The 19,504-nt window shown below is 42.5% G+C and overlaps 1 protein-coding gene across 1 annotated transcript in view; it reads left to right on the top strand.

Moving 5' to 3' along the window:
* The window catches only part of MAPDA (N6-Methyl-AMP deaminase), a 56,343-nt gene that overhangs the window by 28,831 nt on the left and 8,008 nt on the right, over positions 1-19,504 (top strand). Inside the window, exons 7-8 of the mRNA XM_077263874.1 lie at positions 5,810-5,890; positions 8,169-8,295. Of these exons, the coding sequence (XP_077119989.1) occupies positions 5,810-5,890; positions 8,169-8,295 (208 nt within the window). The remainder of the gene's footprint in view (positions 1-5,809; positions 5,891-8,168; positions 8,296-19,504) is intronic.

Below are 19,504 nucleotides of genomic sequence, written 5' to 3'. Positions count from 1 at the left end.
ATGCTACAGCTCCACCAAGTGGTGGAGAGGTGATAGTATTATTTAAGGGAAAATAATGTCCTTATAGATCCTCAAAATTAAAATGTGTATGTATAAAACACTCACTGCACCATATACATCAATAAATAAAAAAAATAGTCTAATTATTGTTTGCTTATTATGTTGTATATTTAATGAAGAGACACAAAGCAAATGCTGAACATACCCAAAAGAAAATATATAATGCAGTCATCTATAATAACCACTGTACAACATCTATGGAAGATGAGTATAAAGTAATAAAAAAGTAAAGTGCTACATAAAGTCTTCCATGGACATTGTGCAGCTGGTGGAGGTATAAACACCAAGTATCTTGATCAACTCAAAAAATTGTATGTTGTTAATGTAATCTATAGCTATGTATGATCTATAAGGACATTATATTCCCCAAAATAATACTATCACCTTTAAACCACTAGGTGGAGCTGTAGCATCTGCTGTATTGCTTGGTTATTGTAAACATCTGATATATTCTGGACGCGCACTTTGTAAAATTCTTTATGTGAGTGTCTATGTGTGTATATTTATATTAGTCTTGTTAGATTATATCTTTCATTTTGTATATACAGTATGATTGATTACCACTTTGGTCTCTGAAAAATACCCCCCTTTATTTCAGCTTTTTATCTGTATGTTTTTATTGTACTTTACCTAATAAAGATGGAATATTTTATTATGTAGTTGGGTAGTTTAATTTCTATTGGTATTTGGTTTAACAATAAAGGGAACCTGACACGTGATATGTGCTGTACGATGTACGGGCAGCATCGGACACTGACTGACACTGAAGACTAAAAAAGAAAAAAAGTGGAAAGTACGGTAATACTAAAGAATAAGCCAAAGGGGCTGTATCGAATTAAACAATTCCTGAGCTACCGTATCTACAGGATTGGTAGGGGTCTGATACTCGGCATCCCCACCAGCCAGCTGAAATCTTCTCCGGATGCATACAATATAAATTGTGTACTGGCCTTTGCTGAGGAATGCATCTTATCTCAGATTTAAGTGAATGGGAGATAAAAAAAGAAAAAAATATCTGGTTGTTGCAGAACATTTCAGCAGAGCTGTGGGGGTGCTGGCTGTGAATAGGTCACCAATTGTATGATCTGGATAATCCCTTTAAAAAAAAACCCAAAACAATAATAAGCATATTCAGTTAGACAAAAACATTTGTAAAACAAACACACCAACCTAACCTAGGATAATTAAAGCAAGATAGGATCAAAGAGTAATTTTGACCATTAAAAAAAGTTTATTTATACAATTAAATAAAATCATATGACCAGAGTAGTACTGCTAAACGCAGGACATCAGGGGGTTAACATAGTAAAAGTATATGGCAAAATATCACTCCCATAAAGTGCAAATTAGAAGCTTGGTCACACATATTCACCAAAAGGTTTTTCATCAATTTGATCAGAATTATAGTAAAATAAAGTGCAGAATCAGTGTTCATGAAAACCAATTATTATAAAAATCTGTGAGACCTAAAAGAATTAATCAAGGGTTAAATATGTGAGGCAGCACGATATATTTAAAAAAAAAAAACTGCCTTGTGGCCAAAAGCACTAATGGATATCCCACAATTACTCCAAATGTCACATGGATGTGCGACGTCCTCATGTGGTGTGGAGGATAAGTTAGACAAACGTCTGGCCGTGCAGATTGTGCATACGAGGTAAAGTGGCGCAGTGCCAGATGAAGCCAATGCTTACAAAATAAAGGGATAATTAGACCCCCGACCTGCCGCCCCTACGCGCCTTTTCTTCATCAGGAGGCGTGGCTAATACCCGTACAGAAGCTAGTATATGCATGCATGATGGGCCAATCAGATGCTCTATCCCATCATGACGTTTAGTCCATCTGCGGCGCATGCGCGGGCACGGCTGCACCACGTGGGGGCACTTCCTCCTGCATCAGTGGAACGCAAGTGATCCACTGCTGCCTAGCAGCCGGGATCGCTTGTGAGCACATCAGGAAGGCCAGTGTGAGGACGGGACCGGGCATGCGCACAGGACCTATAACGCAATTAAAGGGCCAAGTGTCCATATGTGGAAGGGGGATCAGAGAGAGCAGGACATAGAAAAACTACATCAAAGGGAGTGATTAATCAAAGGTACAGAATTTTTTTTTTCTTTTTTCTCCTATAATCGTGAAATTGCGATATTAGTGTGTTCTCATGGCATATAAGTCATGAATTATTAGATTAATAAAATAATAAAAAGAAAAAAAAATAATTAGAAGGAGGTCTTTTAATTTATCCCAATACGATTATGTAGTGCCCAAAGTGAAATGAATGTATGTGAACAAGTGTAAGTAAAAAAAGGGTTAAAAGCTAATGTCAAGGCCAAGTGTGAACAAAGTGTAAACAAACAATAATATGATATAAATATCAATATTTTTAGATGTGCCAAAGTTAGATATTGGTCCACTGAAAATTACCGTAGATAGAAGAAAAAAAATCATAAAAACGTGACAAGTAAAATATAACATAAGTGAATGCAAAGCATATGGTGAACGATACCAAAAATAAATAAATAAATACAAATAAATAGAAAAGAAAAAAGTGAGGTTATGAATCACTTTTATGAATGTCCATAACTGTGCTACCCAAAGGGGATCCCATCTGATAAATCAACGTTAAGGGGACAAAACACAATCAGGCCGAAATCCAACAGGAGTTAGGAGCCGTTAGATCAATCATGATCCCTGAAGAGTTCCAAGATGAATGCAGAGAGAAATCCTGGTTCCATTCATCCACTGGTCCTGATCTAAGTGAAAGCAGGGCTCATATCGAAGAATATATATATATATATATATATATATATATATATATATATATATATATATTCTAAAGAAAACTGAGAAAGAAAAACACATAATAACATTAAATTTAAAATTAAATAAAATAAAGCAGGTACCCATAGAGTAAAACATTATGCTTGCTGTTCAGCATTTGAAAAACAAGCTCTCGTAAAGCTCACTGGCAAATAAATTATGGGTCTCGTGAAAATGGCAACACAAGCCAATTTTTATTTTTTTAAGCCACTAATTTAAGTAACAAAACTATATGAGTTTGGTATCGCTGTAATCGTACTGACCTGAAGAACTATAACTAAATGGAATTAACACTGATGTTTTAAATAAGATTAAAAAAAAAGTAAAACAGTTTTTATCACCCTTAAAGGGAATTTGTCAGCAGGATTGTGCACAGTAATCTACAGACACTGTCAGGTCGGCGCCGTTATACTGATTAAAATGATATCTTGGTTGATGAAATCCGTCTTGTGGTTGTTGTTTAATCTTTTTTTTCAGTTAATGATATGCTCGCACTTCGGGGCAGACTGTGGGGGTCTTCAGGTGGTGCTCTGATTAGGTATTCACCAGTATGGCTTCTGACAGGTCACTGATCCCTCACTGACCTGCCCCCTGGTTTACATAATGGATATATGTACATACTGAGATAACAAAATTTAGGCAGGCGTCGGCCATGACACCTGCGCTGCAGGATAATTGCATGTGTACTGTGTATATAATTAATATAGTTGACGTTATCCTGATAGTGAAAAAAAATCCATTTGAAAATGGCGCCTGTGCAGTAGCAGCTATCGGTGTGTATATAGAGGTGATCCGAGAGCTGCTATTGCATAGGCACTGGTGGCGTCATCTTGGAGGAGGAATTTTTTTTCTCTAACAAGATGGCGCCTGTGCAATAGTGGAGCACCTGCTAGGACGTGGGGTACTCGGGCCGGGTCTGGCAGTTCTTCCGGGGTTGTCACGGCAGCAGTGACCCGGTCCGTGGCCCTGGACATCCAAGAAAATTGAAATGAAGGGGGGATTAGTTTGTGACACCACTCGTGGTGTTCGGCAATAAGAAAATGTCCGACGCTGCTAAAGGAGACTGCTGGGGCTGATGGTGAAGCAGGGCAGTTAAAGTGTAAAGTTAATGAAGAACTGTTGTAGTATTGGGAAGGTGACGTAGTAAATGATTCTGAGTACACAGCAGGGTGCTGTTTCCACACTTTACTCAAAGTTTTAGGTGACATTCACCAGCCGTGTGCTGTGTCCTCCGGGTCTGTGGTCCAGCCAGCTCTCAGGTAATTTGGGTGCACTTTTCCGAGACTCCTTTTCTTGTGTACCTTCCCAGGCCGTCTCTCTGCGCTGGCTTCGCCTTTCTGCCCTGCGCCTCACACACAGTGTCCCAAGCCAGCAGCCTCAGATCCTGTCGGGCAACATCCTCCTGGTCCCCTAGATCCTATATGGCTGCCTTTTCAGCGAATGTGTGTGGATTTGGCTGTGGCACATAGATACCACAGCCTCAAATTTTCTAGCTGAGTCCTACAGTCTCTCCACTAGTCTGGGGCCGGTCCCCCACTGCGACCTGGTCCTTCCACTCGACTACGGTCGGCATGTATTCGGGCGCCACGGTTGGATTCTTCACTCCCCTGGCCCCTAGGACCCCTTCTCTCTTTCTCAGGAGCTCCTTTCTTCACGTCTGCTTTGATCTGCTCCTCCCCACCAACTACTGACTACTTTCCCTTCAACTGTCACACCACTCCCTGCCAGAGCTGGGGCCCCTTCCCCCTGGCTAGGGGCAGTGTCGTGTTGGATGCACATGTGGGAGTGCCAGGTAGTGCCCCCTCTTTACCCAAGAGCGGAGTACCACACCTCCGCCTGAGGTGCAGTACTTCTGTGGTGACTGGACCCTCAGGGGCGCCACAATAGCATCTGACAGGTTCCCTTTAAGCCCCTCATACATATTAGAGTAATGTTGGCCGAGCCCACTGATAACTATGCGGTCGGCCGACAGTCTGAGTATACTACCTCCAGACAGTTGATTGTCAGGGAAGTTAAGGTGATCATATTATTTTCCCTAAGATATGCCACCCATATACTACCTCCAGACAGTTGATTGTCAGGGAAGTTAAGGTGATCATATTATTTTCCCTAAGATATGCCACCCACAGACGTGTCTGGTAGCATCTCTCTTAGGCCGGGGTCACAATGCAACTCGCACATCAATACCCGGCACTGCTGCTGGCACTAGGGATGGAGTGTGCGGCTGCATGTATTTCTATGCAGCTGAACGCTCCACTCCCGAGTGCCGGCGGTAGTGCCGGGTATTGATGTGAGAGACTCGCGCGAGTTTCTCGCATTGCACTCGCAAGTGAGAACCCAGGAGTGCTCGGCAGAGCAAGTGCTACTGTGTATGGGACTGTAGGGCAAGATGGCCACCGGTCAAACTAGCCAACTGATGTGTACGGGGGGCTTTAGTTGCCAGCAGATAAGTTTAACCTAACCTCGAACCTTTCTGATAATCTGGATTTGGTTAATATCTCCCAAATAGCAGCACCACACAGAAATTTGTGTACGGTGGAATGGTGAAGAAAGCACAATTTCACCATTGTTGCTTGAGTTTTGATTTTACATTGTATATATATTACCCTTTTTAAAATAACTTGGATATTCTTTTTTCTTTTGGGGGGGGTCGCCATATTTTGAGCCCCTCAACCTTGTTATTTTTATATGGCTGCCTCAGTGACATTACGACTCCAGCGTGAACTCTGCAGCCAGTGAATGAGGGGACAGCACTGGATCGAAAGTGGGTAAGTATGGCTCATTTCCTTCTTAAGATTGAACTGTATAAAACTATAGGAAACCTTTTTGGACCCAGAAGAACATATCAATGTGGGAACGTCTTCTTATTTGCGTGGAGTTGCAGTTGTGTCACTTGCTTGTTGAACGGTAATGATGGCTTTGATGATTTTAGGTTGGACACGGAAAAGACTTCATGGATCCACTCACTGAAGCTAGAAGATCTGGCCTCAAACTAGCTCTTCATTTGTCAGAGGTATTTCCTATATTCAGGATATGCTATATGAGTGTATGTTTAGTTTACATTTGTATATAGTGAATGGATTTTCCTGTTTTGGAAAACGCCCTTTTCCCTGCAATTTGTTATAAAAACGCACTGTTCTTTATTCATCTTCCCCGGGTCTAAAGCCGAGTCTCTGCCGCTGGTCCTGGTGTGTTATTGTCTGCGGTGCTGATTTCATGTTGACAGCGCTGCAGCCAATCAGTGAGCTCAGTCTGAGTTAAAGGCTCAAGCTGTTGATGGGATGTTATATATACTATATATACAAGATAAATACACTGTGTTCCAAATTATTATGCAAATAATCCTCCTGTTTTCTCTAAATTACCTATCTGAATTGCAGTCATTGTTATTTTCCAGTCATCTACTATTCTAGTATAATTGCAGTGTTTTGGAACAAACTGCCTATGAAAACAGTATCTTTTTAAAAAAAATAAACACTCAAAATGCATGTTCCAAATTATTATGCACAGCAGAGTTTTCAACCTTTTTTTTTATTTTGAACAAAAAAATGGTTAATTGTGAAGTTATAAGCATTATCAGCTTATTCCAAATGAAATCAAACAGTTTTCAAGTGAAACTTTATTCTAGGTGATGTTACATTTGCACATAGGACCCCTTGTTCGAAGGAAGCTTCTGAACTCTCTCGTCCATTGAATTTGTCAGTTTTTGGATGGTTTCTGCTTCAGTTGTTTTGCATGTGGACAGAATCCCCTCCCAGAGCTGTTGCTTAGATGTGAACTGCCTCCCGCCATCATAGACACTCCTTTTGATGATGCTCCAGAGGTTCTCAATGGGGTTGAGGTCAGGGGAAGATGGTGGCCACACCATAAGTTTGTCCTCTTTTATGCCCATAGCAGCCAGAGATGCAGATGTGTTTTTTGCAGCATGAGACGGTGCATTATCATGCATGAAAATGATCTTGCTGCGGAAAGCACGGTTCTTCCTCTTGAACCATGGCAGGAAGTGTTGTTTTAGAAACTCCACATAGATTATGGAGTTCATCTTTACCCCTTCAGGGATCATAAAGGGGTCTACAATATCTCTCCCCATGATTCCAGCCCAATACATTACTCCACCTCCTCCTTGTTGGCGCCTTAGCCGTGTTTTCATGGGGTGTCCATCAACCAGCCATCCTCCACTCCATCCATCTGGACCATCGAGCGTTGCACGGCACTCATCGGTGAACAAAACAGTTTGGAAGTCAGTCTTCATGTATCGTTTGGCCCACTGGAGCCATTTCTGCTTGTGTGCAGTGGATAGAGGTGGTCAACAGGATGGCTTATGTACAGCTGCAAACCTCTGAAGGACCCTGCATCTTGTTGTTCTGGGGACGTCGGAGGCACCAGCAGCTACAAAAACTTGTCTGCTGCTATGACAAGGCATTTTTGCAGCTGCTCTTTTAACCTTAAGCAATTGCCTGTTGGAAAGAGTCCTCAATTTTTCCTTATCAGCACGCACACGTGTGTGCTGGGAATCAGCTACATACTTCTTGATTGTGCGATGATCACGATGAAGTGTCTTGGCAATGTTGATTGTAGTCATGCCTTGACCTAAATACTCCACAATTTGTTGCTTCTCAGCAGCCGACACATCCTTTTTCTTTCCCATTCTGGCAAAAAATGTAGGCTGCATAATAATGTGGAACAGCCTTCTTAAGTAGTCTTGCCTTTATTTGGACACACCTGCCAAACTAATTTGCACAGGTATCTGCAATTGCTTTCAGTGATATAAAGAGCCCTGACACACATCACCATCAATGAGTTTAAATGACAAACAAAAAAATTCTAACCTTATCACTCCTAAACTCTTTGTGCATAATAATTTGGAACACAGTGTAGGATTATATTTAGGTAAAAAATATTTTAAGCATTCGTAAAATGAATGTGAATTACAAAAGTATCTCTACGGCAGTTTTGTCCACTTTTCACCAAAAACATTACAAGATACTGGTTACATTGTGTTATCATAATTAAGGGTTTATTGCTAGGAACTTGGTTGCAGAAAAAGGAAGTAAAATATTTAGATTTTAGTATTTTTTTATTTTATACTTTAAGAATGTATTATTCCTAACAATTAAAGAGGTCTTCATCCTGAAAAGGTTAAAGCATTCAATAAGTAGCCCTCCACTCAAAAACCAGGCCATATAACTCCAGTTTCCAAATGATAGGCAACAACATTATAAGTGTGTAATTGGACTGAGGTAGAATGACTGATGCCGATTCCTGATATATAGGTAATTCAATGATTATAGGTGGCCAGTCAAGAAGAGGAGACGATGCTTCTACTTGGACTTCCACCAGACAGAATAGGACACGGAACTTTTCTTTGTAACTCTCCAAAAATTGTTGAAGTGGTTAAGGAACATCGCATACCCATGGGTAGGTATTCTCATTCTGCTTTTGTATAAACGGCATATACCGCTATATCGTATGATGGTAAAGTATTATTCTTGCTTCATGTGCTATTTATGATATGCTGTGTAGATCGAGCAATAGTTACTGTACGATACATTTTGTCATTTTCATGACAGATCCACAGTGATTATATTACGATGTAGATGAGGGTTTGCATGGTCGGTTATCGATTTTTCCAGGATAAGTAACCCTCACTCAAAAAGTTGCACCACAGTACCCCTAAGCTAAGAACGGAAACTTTGCTGCTCATTTAAAAGACATATTCTATAACACCAATATTTATAATTAATATTTATGTAGAAATATGTACTTGAAATTACAATCTGAAAGCCTAGCGCTGCTCAAATGGAGGATGTAGAAGACGATTTTCATAATACACTAAATTAGAGCAGACATTTGGTTAAGATTTACTAAGCTAAATGTGGAAGTTTGCAGTAAAGAAAAAACCCTGTTTCCATGCCTTACAATGTACAGTATTTATTTTATAGTTTAGACACTTTTTGCACCTTGCACAACACAGTACCAAAATTGGACAAGGTAAACCATACAAAAATGCCAAAAATCACCTGATGAAAAAGCAAAACATTTGTTCGCTGGCTGATCGAATCATTTATGCTGGCGAAAAAAATCATTGTTATTGGCAGCACCTCACCCCATGTGAACAGGTTGTACTGCCCGTGATACTGTATATGGGGCAGACTGATGGTATCAGCAATTGTTCTGTCCCCATGGCTATTCTTCTGCCCGTACAAGCTGTCCAGTAAACGAGCGCAGCATTTCTTTTATACCTTAAAGGATACTGACAGGTTCCCTTTAAGGTGCTTTGATGCCCAACATGAGCACATCTAAATGCAATGTTAGACAAAACAGTCTAAAGATGCACCAAATTGATCATACAGCATCAATCACTGTGATGAAGTTGACGCATTTTAAGATGGTCTAGTCTCGGGTTACACTGTCTAGGAATTGGAGAGTTTAAGGCGGTGGCCTGGGACCTAAAACTTATTTCCTTAATATATCCTTACACCCTAACCACTTTTTTAATTTTTTTGTATTACACAATACCCCACACTTCTCTGTATCCTGCCAATCCCTAAATGTGTATTATTCATACTTACATAGGTTGAAAAAAGATCTAGGCCCATCAAGCTCAACCTTCCTTCATCAATCATACAAATCACTAATTCAACTATCACCCACAATGTTATGTGTGCTGAGGAAATCATCCAGCCCTTTTTTTGAATGCGGTCATTGTACTACCTCCTGTGGTCGGGCTTTCCACAGTCTGACTGCTGTAACTGTAAAGAACCCTTTCCTATTTAGCTGCCGGAATCGCCTGTCTACAGCCCGTAATGAGTGCCCCCTGGTCTTTGGAAGGAACAAGTCATGTGCCAGTCCTGTGTATTGACCACACATACATTTATACATATAAATGAGATGTCCTCTGAGATGTCTTTTTTTCTGAGCTCCATTTTTCCAACATCATATGAGAAGCCTTCCATCCTTTGTAATAATCTAGTTGCCTGCCTTTGAACTGACTTTAGATTATTTTTTTCAAATGTGGAGATTAAAACCGGATCCCATATTTTAAATGTGGCCTCATCAGTGATTAATAGAGGGGCACCAATACACTGGGATCACAGGATTTTATTTGTCCTTTTATAGACCATAAAAAATCTTGTTTGCATTTGCAGCTGCTGCTTGACATTGCCTACTGCTGCTCAGCTTACTTGTAATTAGAATACCCAAGTCCTTCTCCTGTTCTGTAGTCCCGAGTATACTCCCACTAATCATGCAGCAATAGGATTACTCCGTCCTAGGTGCATTACTCTACATATCAACATTAAACTTCGTTTGCCAAGTGTTTGCCCATTCAGTCATCTTATCCAGATCATTTTGCAATATTGTAATGTCAAGGTCAGACTTTAGTATCCTACATAATTTGGTGTCATCAGCAAAGACTGACACTTTACTCTCAATCCCATCCACAAGGTCATTAATAAAGATGCTAAAAAGAATCGGTCCTAGCACAGATGCCTGCGGTCCCCACTGCTGACTATATCTCTATAGAGAATGTACCATTTATGATGACCCTTTGTTTCCTGCCATTTAGCCAGTTCCTTACCCATCTGCATAGTTTCCCCTAGTCCTTGCTTCTGTAGCTTCAGTATAAGGCTGTTATGTGGAACAGTATCAAATGTTTTTGCAAAGTCCAGATAAATAACATCGGCCGCATTACCTATATCCAGATTTGCACTAACCTCCTCATAGAAATCCAACATGTTAGACATGACCTATCCTTCATGAATCCATGCTGGTTGTCAGTTATTATATTACTATCTACAATATGTTTCTGCATATCATCTCTTATAATGCCCTCAAAAACTTTACTACTGATGTCAGGCTTACCGGCGGTAGTTGCCTGGATCCACCTTGTTACTTTTCTTAAATATCGGTACCACATCAGCCATCCTCCAATCCTGAGGCACCACCCCTGTTACAAGAGAGTCTAAGAATATGAGATACAGCGGTCTGTCAATTACTGAGCTCAATTCCCTCAGCATTCGTGGATGAATGCCATCTGGGACGGGGATTTGTCAATGTTAAGTTTGCTCAGACGCCGGCGTACTTCTTGCGTTAAACTAGTTATATCAGGTGGTGAACTTTGATGTTTGCATTGTTGAATGATCCCTGGAACAGTCATTTCATTGATGAACACAGATGAAAAGTGCCTATTTAACCTCTTCGCGCCGCGGCCCATATTTGTTTTTGCGTTTTCGTTTTTCGCTCCCCTCCTTCCCAGAGCCATAACTTTTTTTATTTTTCCGTTAATATGGTCATGTGAGGGCTTATTTTTTGCGGGAAGAGTTCTACTTTTGAATGACACCATTGGTTTTACCATGTCTTGTACTAGAAAACGGGAAAAAAATTCCAAGCGTATTTTCAGGTATTTTCAGTTTTGCATTTTCTTTTTTTTTTCGCTTCCCTTCTTCCCAGAGCCATAACTTTTTTATTTTTCCATCAATATGGCCACGTGGGGGCTTGTTTTTTGAGGGAAGAGTTATGCTTTTGAACTACACCATTGGTTTTAACATATCATGTACTGGAAAACGGGATAAAAATTCCAAGCGCAGTGAAATTGGCTTTTTTGCCAAGTTCACTAAATGCTAAAACTGACCTGCCATTATGATTCTCCAGGTCATTGCGAGTTCATAGACACCAAACATGTCTAGGTTACTTTTTTATCTAAGTGGTGAAAAAAAAAAATCAAAACTTTGCTAAAAAAAAAAAAAATTGCGCCATTTTCCAATACCCATAGCGTCTCCATTTTTCATGATCTGGGGTCGGTTGGGGGCTTATTTTTTGTGTGCCGAGCTGAAGTTTTTAATGATACCACTTTTGTGCAGATACATTCTTTTGATCGCCCATTATTGCATTTTAATTTTTTTCTCGCTACGCTGTTTAGCGATCAGGTTAAAGCTCTTTTTTTTATTGATCAGGCGATTCTGAACACGGCGATACCAAATATGTGTAGGTTTGATTTTTTTTATTTTTTTTATTGTTTTATTTTGGATGGGGCGAAAGGGGGGTGATTTAAACTTTTATTTTTCCAGGTCGTCCCTCATGACAGCACCACGAGGAGGTTGCCTTTCATATCCTTGATAGGGACAGGAACACAGAAGAGGTTAAATAGCCCCTCCCCACCTCCACCCTTCAGCGTTTTTCCTGTCCCTATCAGGGACAGACGCAGGAGAGAGTTCTCCAGAAGATTAGATTTACCTGATACCGGAGTCAGGTCTCGGTAGAGCAGGCGCTCCTGAGTGCGGTCCTATCCTCCTGGAGGGGGCTCTGGCCGCGGGAGTCTCATAGTGGAACTCCCCAAGTCGCAGGATACCGAAGGAGGTCCCTCCACGACAAGGTAGAGCTGTGTGCTCCCGTTGGCTGCCTCATCCCTTCACAAAAGGGCTCTGAGGCAGCGGCTGCTGCTGCGGTGTCCGGCGCTTCCACGGGCTCCATGCACAGCCGGCGCCGGCGGCATTCCCCGAACTTCCGGTCCGGTGCTCCGGGACGGAGGGCGCCGATGACGACTTCCGGGGGCGTGGCCGGATTCCCGGGGTCGGCGGCGCTGGTGGATTTCCGGGTACACCAGGGAACTACGGCGAAAAAACAGAAGCTGGAACAGGATGGCGCCAGGATCAGGCGCCAGGATCTAGGTCCCAAGCTGGTCGGCGTGCGTTCCAGATGACGCATGCACAGTACAGCTGGGGACCTGAAATCACCGTAGATACCAGCATCTGAGCTCGGAAGGAGGACGAATCAGATGTCTTGAAGCCGGGTAAGACTGACTATTTAATGTCCGACAACTGACAGCACACTTGACTTAGTAAGATGGAAGGTGCTAGTCGTCCAGACTCCAATCCTTAGAGCTGCCCACGGACCATGTGAGTAGTCATGGTGTGGGGTACCTTACGGGACTTTAGATCCATAGCTACAGGGATTTCCTTTACATTTGTAGGACAAGGACATTCCCAAACGGACAGCTGTTAAGAAAAGGACTATCAGATGTCCGTTATGCACCACCAAGCTCCCAGATGGTTATAAAAAGAAGTTATGCAAAGAATGCATCGCTATACTACTAAAGGACGAACAGGCTTCGTTATTAACTAACATCAAAACCATGATTAGAGACGAAGTCCAGGCTACAGTATCAACATTGGTGCCACCCCAGTCTCCGCGCCCTAAGAGGCCCAGATGGGATATGGACTTAAGTTCTGAGGTAGGAGAGGTTTCAGGTTATTCCGATCCAGACTCAGATGAAGGTGGCAATTCCTCGGTTGTGTTTCCAGAGGAACGTAAAAGTTACCTGTTCTCGTCCGAAAACACGGATGTGCTACTAAAAGCAGTTAGGAGCACTATGAAGATAGTGGACTCGACTGAACCACTATCGGTTCAAGACGAGATGTTCGGGGGCCTAAGAACCCGCAGAAATAGAATATTTCCAATCAACAACCACATAACAGCGATGATAATGGAAGAATGGGAAGACGTAGGAAAAAAGCTGGTAGTCCCGAGGGACTTCAAGTACCGTCTTCCCTTTGATCCAGAAGAAACTAAAGTCTGGGAATCTGTTCCAAAAATTGATATTCCAGTAGCTAAAGTCTCAAGGAAAACGGCTATTCCTTTTGAAGACTCGTCAGGGTTAAAAGACCCAATGGATAAAAGGTCAGAAGATCTTCTTAAAAAAGCCTGGGAGTCGTCAGCCGCCATTATGAAGACGAACATAGCGGCCACCTCCGTAGCAAGATCCATGAGTCTCTGGGTAGACGAGCTGGAAGGTCATATTAAAGACAGGACTCCCAGGGAAGAAATCCTAAAATCTCTTTCAGTACTGAAAATGGCGACTGATTTCATGGCGGATGCTTCAGCGGAATCAGTGCGATTTGCTGCCAGGAATAACGCGCTGTCAAATGCGGCAAGACGGGCCTTGTGGCTGAGATCTTGGACAGGAGATACCAATCAAAAAACAAACTGTGTTCGATTCCATTCTCAGGAACTCACGTTTTTGGTCCAGTCCTAGATGAGCTGCTCGAGAAAGCATCCGACAAGAAAAAAGGCTTCCCTGAAGAAAAGCCAAAGAAAACACAATTCTTTCAGAAAACTCGCTCCCACCCAAGGCAGGACTACAGCGGGAAAGGGAAGTCCGGCAGATGGAGCTACCCTAAAGGGGGCAGAGGAAGAGGTTCCTTTCGAGACCAATCATCAGGACCCAGCAAACAATGACGCCAACAATATAGGAGGAAGACTACAATACTTCCTGGAGGGATGGCAGAACATTACTCAGAATCAGTGGATTCTACAGACAGTTGCACAGGGGTACAAAATAACGTTTACTCGTCTACCCCCCAAGAGGTTCTGTTTGACACACACAGAGTCGTCAGCAGTACATCAAAGGCTGCTAACAGACATACAGGAACTCTTAGGGTACTGTCACACAGTGGCACTTTTGTCACTACGACGGTACGATCCGTGACGTTCCAGCGATATCCATACGATATCGCTGTGTCTGACACGCAGCAGCGATCAGGGACCCTGCTGAGAATCGTACGTCGTAGCAGATCGTTTGGAACTTTCTTTCGTCGCTGGATCTCCCGCTGTCATCGTTGGATCGGTGTGTGTGACACCGATCCAACGATGCGTTCGCTTGTAACCAGGGTAAACATCGGGTTACTAAGCGCAGGGCCGCGCTTAGTAACCCGATGTTTACCCTGGTTACCATCGTAAAAGTAAAAAAAAAAAACGTACGTACTCACATTCCGGTGTCCGTCAGGTCCCTTGCAGTCTGCTTCCCGCTCTGACTGACTGCCGGCCGGAATGTAAGAGCAGAGCACAGCAATGACGTCACCGCTGTGATCTGCTTTCACTTTACGGCGGCACTCAGTCAGAGCGGGAAGCAGACTGCAAGGGACCTGACGGACACCGGAATGTGAGTATGTACGTTTTTGTTTTTTTTACTTTTACGATGGTAACCAGGGTAAACATCGGGTTACTAAGCGCGGCCCTGCGCTTAGTAACCCGATGTTTACCCTGGTTACCCAGGGCCTTCGGCATCGTTGGTCGCTGGAGAGCGGTCTGTGTGACAGCTCTCCAGCGACCACACAACGACTTTCCAACGATCACGGCCAGGTCGTATCGCTGGTCGTGATCGTTGGAAAGTTGCAGAGTGTGACAGTACCCTTAGAGCTGCAAGTCATAATCCCGGTACCCCATCATCAGCAGTTTCAAGGTCATTACTCCAGTCTATTCTCCATAAAAAAAACAAGCGGAGAATACCGTACAATAATAAACTTAAGACCATTAAACAAATGGGTGGCTTACAAACGCTTCAAGATGGAATCGCTCAGATCAATCATACCGTTAATAAAAAAGAACTCTGTAATGTGCATGCTAGATCTCAAACATGCATATTATCATGTGCCCATCCATCCCTCACATCAGAGATTCCTCAGATTTGCAATAAGAAGCCGCAAGAAGATACTTCATTTCCAGTTTCAGTGTCTACCATTCGGTCTCGCCTCTGCCCCAAGGATATTCACAAAGCTCATGACAGAGGTCATGGCTCATCTAAGAAAAGAAAGTTCTCATCGCACCATACCTGGACGATCTGTTGCTGATAGCAGATTCATCTCAACAGATGGAAGAATCCTTAAAAAAAATTACCATATCACTCCTGAAGTGTCTAGGGTGGATAATAAATTCAAAAAAGTCGAGTCTCAAACCAGAAACACAGAAAATATTTCTGGGAGTGCTACTAGATTCCGAACTGGAATACTCCTTCCTACCAGACCAAAAACAACGGTCAATCAAAAAAGAATTTCAAACATTAAGAAAACGCAAATGCATTTCCATCAGGAAAGCCATGAGGGTTCTAGGACTGATGACCTCATGTATCACCAACGTACAATGGAGCCAGTTTCACTCCAGAACGCTTCAACGAGAAGTTCTTTCGGTATGGAATGGAAAGAAAAGTTCATTAGACAACAAGATGTGGTTACCCAGCGAGGTAAAACAGTCCCTCTCATGGTGGATCGACATAAAAAAACCTCAAAAGAGGGAAACCTTGGAGAGTATCTCCATGCGTAAACATAACCACCGATGCAAGCTCAAGGGGCTGGGGAGCCCACATAGAAGGACGTTACCTTCAAGGAACATGGCCATCATCGGTACGCGACAGTTCCTCCAATTACAGGGAACTCAGAGCGGTTTGGGAAGCACTAAAAAGGTGCCAAAATGAGATGCAGGGGCATCACATCCGAGTCTTCTCAGACAACTTGACCACGGTTTCCTTTCTTCTTCATCAGGGAGGACCGAGGCACCATCACCTCCAGGGACTGGCAGAATCAATATTCTCTTGGGCGGAAGGCACCGTGAAGTCCATCACGGCGGTACATCTAAAAGGTTCAGAAAACCAGATAGCGGACTTTCTCAGCAGAGAAAAAGTGCAATCTTCGGAGTGGTCTCTAAACGGAGAAGTCTTTGTTCAGCTAACTCAACTATGGGGCACTCCACAAATAGATTTATTCGCCTCAAAGCAAAATACAAAGACAAAAGAATTCTTTTCATTAAATCCAAGAGACAATCCAACTGGCGTAGATGCCTTGGCTCAACACTGGGACATGGAACTTGCCTATGCGTTCCCTCCACTTGCTTTAATTCCCAGAGTCTTGAGGAAGATTCAAGAAAGTCTAGCAGTGGTAATCCTAATAGTGCCATATTGGCCCAAGAGGAGCTGGTTTCCTCTGCTGAGGTGGATGGCAGTGGAAGAACCAGTTCTACTACCACTAAGGTGGGATCTTCTAACGCAGGGACCGCTGGTCCATCAAAATCTAAGAATGCTACAACTCTCAGCATGGATCTTGAAAAAGAGATTCTAAGATCAAAAGGACTATCGGAGTCGGTCATCTCAACCATGCAAAAAAGCAGGAAGACGGTGACCTCTGCTATATACCTAAAAATTTGGAAGAAATTTTGTGCACAGAGCAATACTCCAATATCCGTTTCCCAAGAACCAGATATTCCTCAAATCTTAAATTTCCTCCAAGCAGGCTTTGATATGGGCTTGAGGCCTAGTACGCTAAAAGTACAAATCTCAGCTTTAAGTGCCTTTTATGATTATCCGCTAGCGGATCATCCCTGGATAGTGAGGTACATCAAAGCTACGCAACGCATCAGACCAACTATACGAAGTTCAGTACCCCCATGGAACCTCAGGTTGGTACTAAATGAATTACGGAAAGCTCCATACGAGCCACTAGATCAGGCAGACCTAAAGTCTGTACCATTCAAGACTGTCTTCCTAATCGCAATAACGTCAGCAAGGCGAATAGGCGAGATCCAAGCCCTGTTCATCACAGATTCATACTTAAAAATACAAGTAGATTGCATCATTCTAAAATTGGATCCTTCGTTTCTCCCTAAAGTAGTGACAGACTTTCACAGAAACCAGGAAATTATTTTGCCTACGTTCTGTCAGAACTACAACAATAGTATTACCAACAAGTCCAACCATAGACACCATATGGTACTTCCAAAATACATATAAGATAACCACTAGATGGCAGCAGAATCACTGTCATCCAAACAGAAGCTTACCAAAGAATAAATAGATTTAAAATCAATTTATTGAAAATAACATAATAAAAATAAATATAAAAAAGCTACAGTATATCCTCCAGACAGTACCTCATGGGAAGAGCATGGGAAGCACAATATAAATACTATCCGCAAGGAAAAATAGGTGTATATATATATTTTATATTGAGAGCACCTGCCCACCTATGCACAAAAAAGGGGCCTATAAACATCTAGGTGCAAATCGCATCCATGTATGAAATAATAATAACAGGTCCCAAACACATAGGCAGACTGAAATCATCATACCTATCTGCTCCCCATATGCCTATAATGACCACCAATGATGCATGGCATGACGAGAAGAAAGGTATATACAGTGCTCACCAGATCCAGAAGTAAATAATGTGCGTCCTCCCACGTCTCCTTCCCAGCGCCCCTGGGAAGGAGACGTGGGAGGACGCACATTATTTACTTCTGGATCTGGTGAGCACTGTATATACCTTTCTTCTCGTCATGCCATGCATCATTGGTGGTCATTATAGGCATATGGGGAGCAGATAGGTATGATGATTTCAGTCTGCCTATGTGTTTGGGACCTGTTATTATTATTTCATACATGGATGCGATTTGCACCTAGATGTTTATAGGCCCCTTTTTTGTGCATAGGTGGGCAGGTGCTCTCAATATAAAATATATATATACACCTATTTTTCCTTGCGGATAGTATTTATATTGTGCTTCCCATGCTCTTCCCATGAGGTACTGTCTGGAGGATATACTGTAGCTTTTTTATATATATATTTATTTTTATTATGTTATTTTCAATAAATTGATTTTAAATCTATTTATTCTTTGGTAAGCTTCTGTTTGGATGACAGTGATTCTGCTGCCATCTAGTGGTTATCTTAGAACTACAACAATGACAAAGAACGTTCTCTCCATTCCCTGGATGTTAAAAGAACAGTATTGCAATATCTAAAACTTAGACGGCTGGAGAATTGACTCAAACCTCGTTATCCAGATGTCTGGGAAGAATAGAGGCAAAAAAGCCTCAAAGGCTACTCTAGCCAGATGGATTAAATCTACCATTTGCGCTGCGTATATTTCAGCCGGTGAATCTCCTCCAGAACACCTAAAAGCCCACTCACTGAGAGCAATATCTGCTTCATAGGCAGAGAGCGCGGGTGCATCCATGGACCAAATTTGCCAGGCGGCAACTTGGTCTAGCTCAAATACCTTTTGCAAACACTACAAGCTGGACATTCTGTCAAATCAACAGACTGGCTTTGGGAGGAAAGTCCTCCAAGCTGTAATCCTGCCCTGAATAGGAGTTATTTGGTATTTCTCCTCGTGGTGCTGTCATGAGGGATGACCTGGAAACTAGGAATTAATCCTACCGGTAATGGTATTTCCAGGAGTCCATCATGACCGCACCCATTATTTACCCTCCCTTGAACTCCTGTCTGATGTGTGATATAAACATGTATAGAGAGGAAGTTCAATAAAATTGCGTTGTATCTATCCTGGTGTGGTACTTTGTAAAATCACTGAAGGGTGGAGGTGGGGAGGGGCTATTTAACCTCTTCTGTGTTCCTGTCCCTATCAAGGATATGAAGGGCAACTTCCTCCTGGTGCTGTCATGATGGACTCCTGGAAATACCATTACCGGTAGGACTAATTCCTAGATTTTTTTATTTTTTTCATATTTTTAAAAACATTTTTTTTTTTACTTTTGCCATGCTTCAATAGCCTCCATGGGAGGCTAGAAGCTGGCACAACTCGATCGGCTCCGCTACATAGCAGCGATCATCAGATCGCTGCTATGTAGCTGAATTGCAGGCTATGAGCACCGACCACAGGGTGGCGCTCACAGCTAGCCGGCATCAGTAACCATAGAGGTCTCAAGGACGTCTATGGTTACTATCCTGACGCATCGCTGACCCCCCGATCATGTGACGGGGGTCGGCGATGCCCACATTTCCGGCTGCACGGCCGGAAGCGGTAGTTAAATGCTGCTGTCAGTTTGACAGCGGTATTTAAC

The sequence above is a fragment of the Ranitomeya variabilis genome, chromosome 5, assembly GCF_051348905.1.
Source record: "Ranitomeya variabilis isolate aRanVar5 chromosome 5, aRanVar5.hap1, whole genome shotgun sequence".
In the NCBI taxonomy this organism is placed as follows: Eukaryota; Metazoa; Chordata; class Amphibia; order Anura; family Dendrobatidae; genus Ranitomeya; species Ranitomeya variabilis.
Note: the sequence above shows the minus strand (reverse complement) of the source record. Positions and strands in the feature narration are given on the sequence as shown.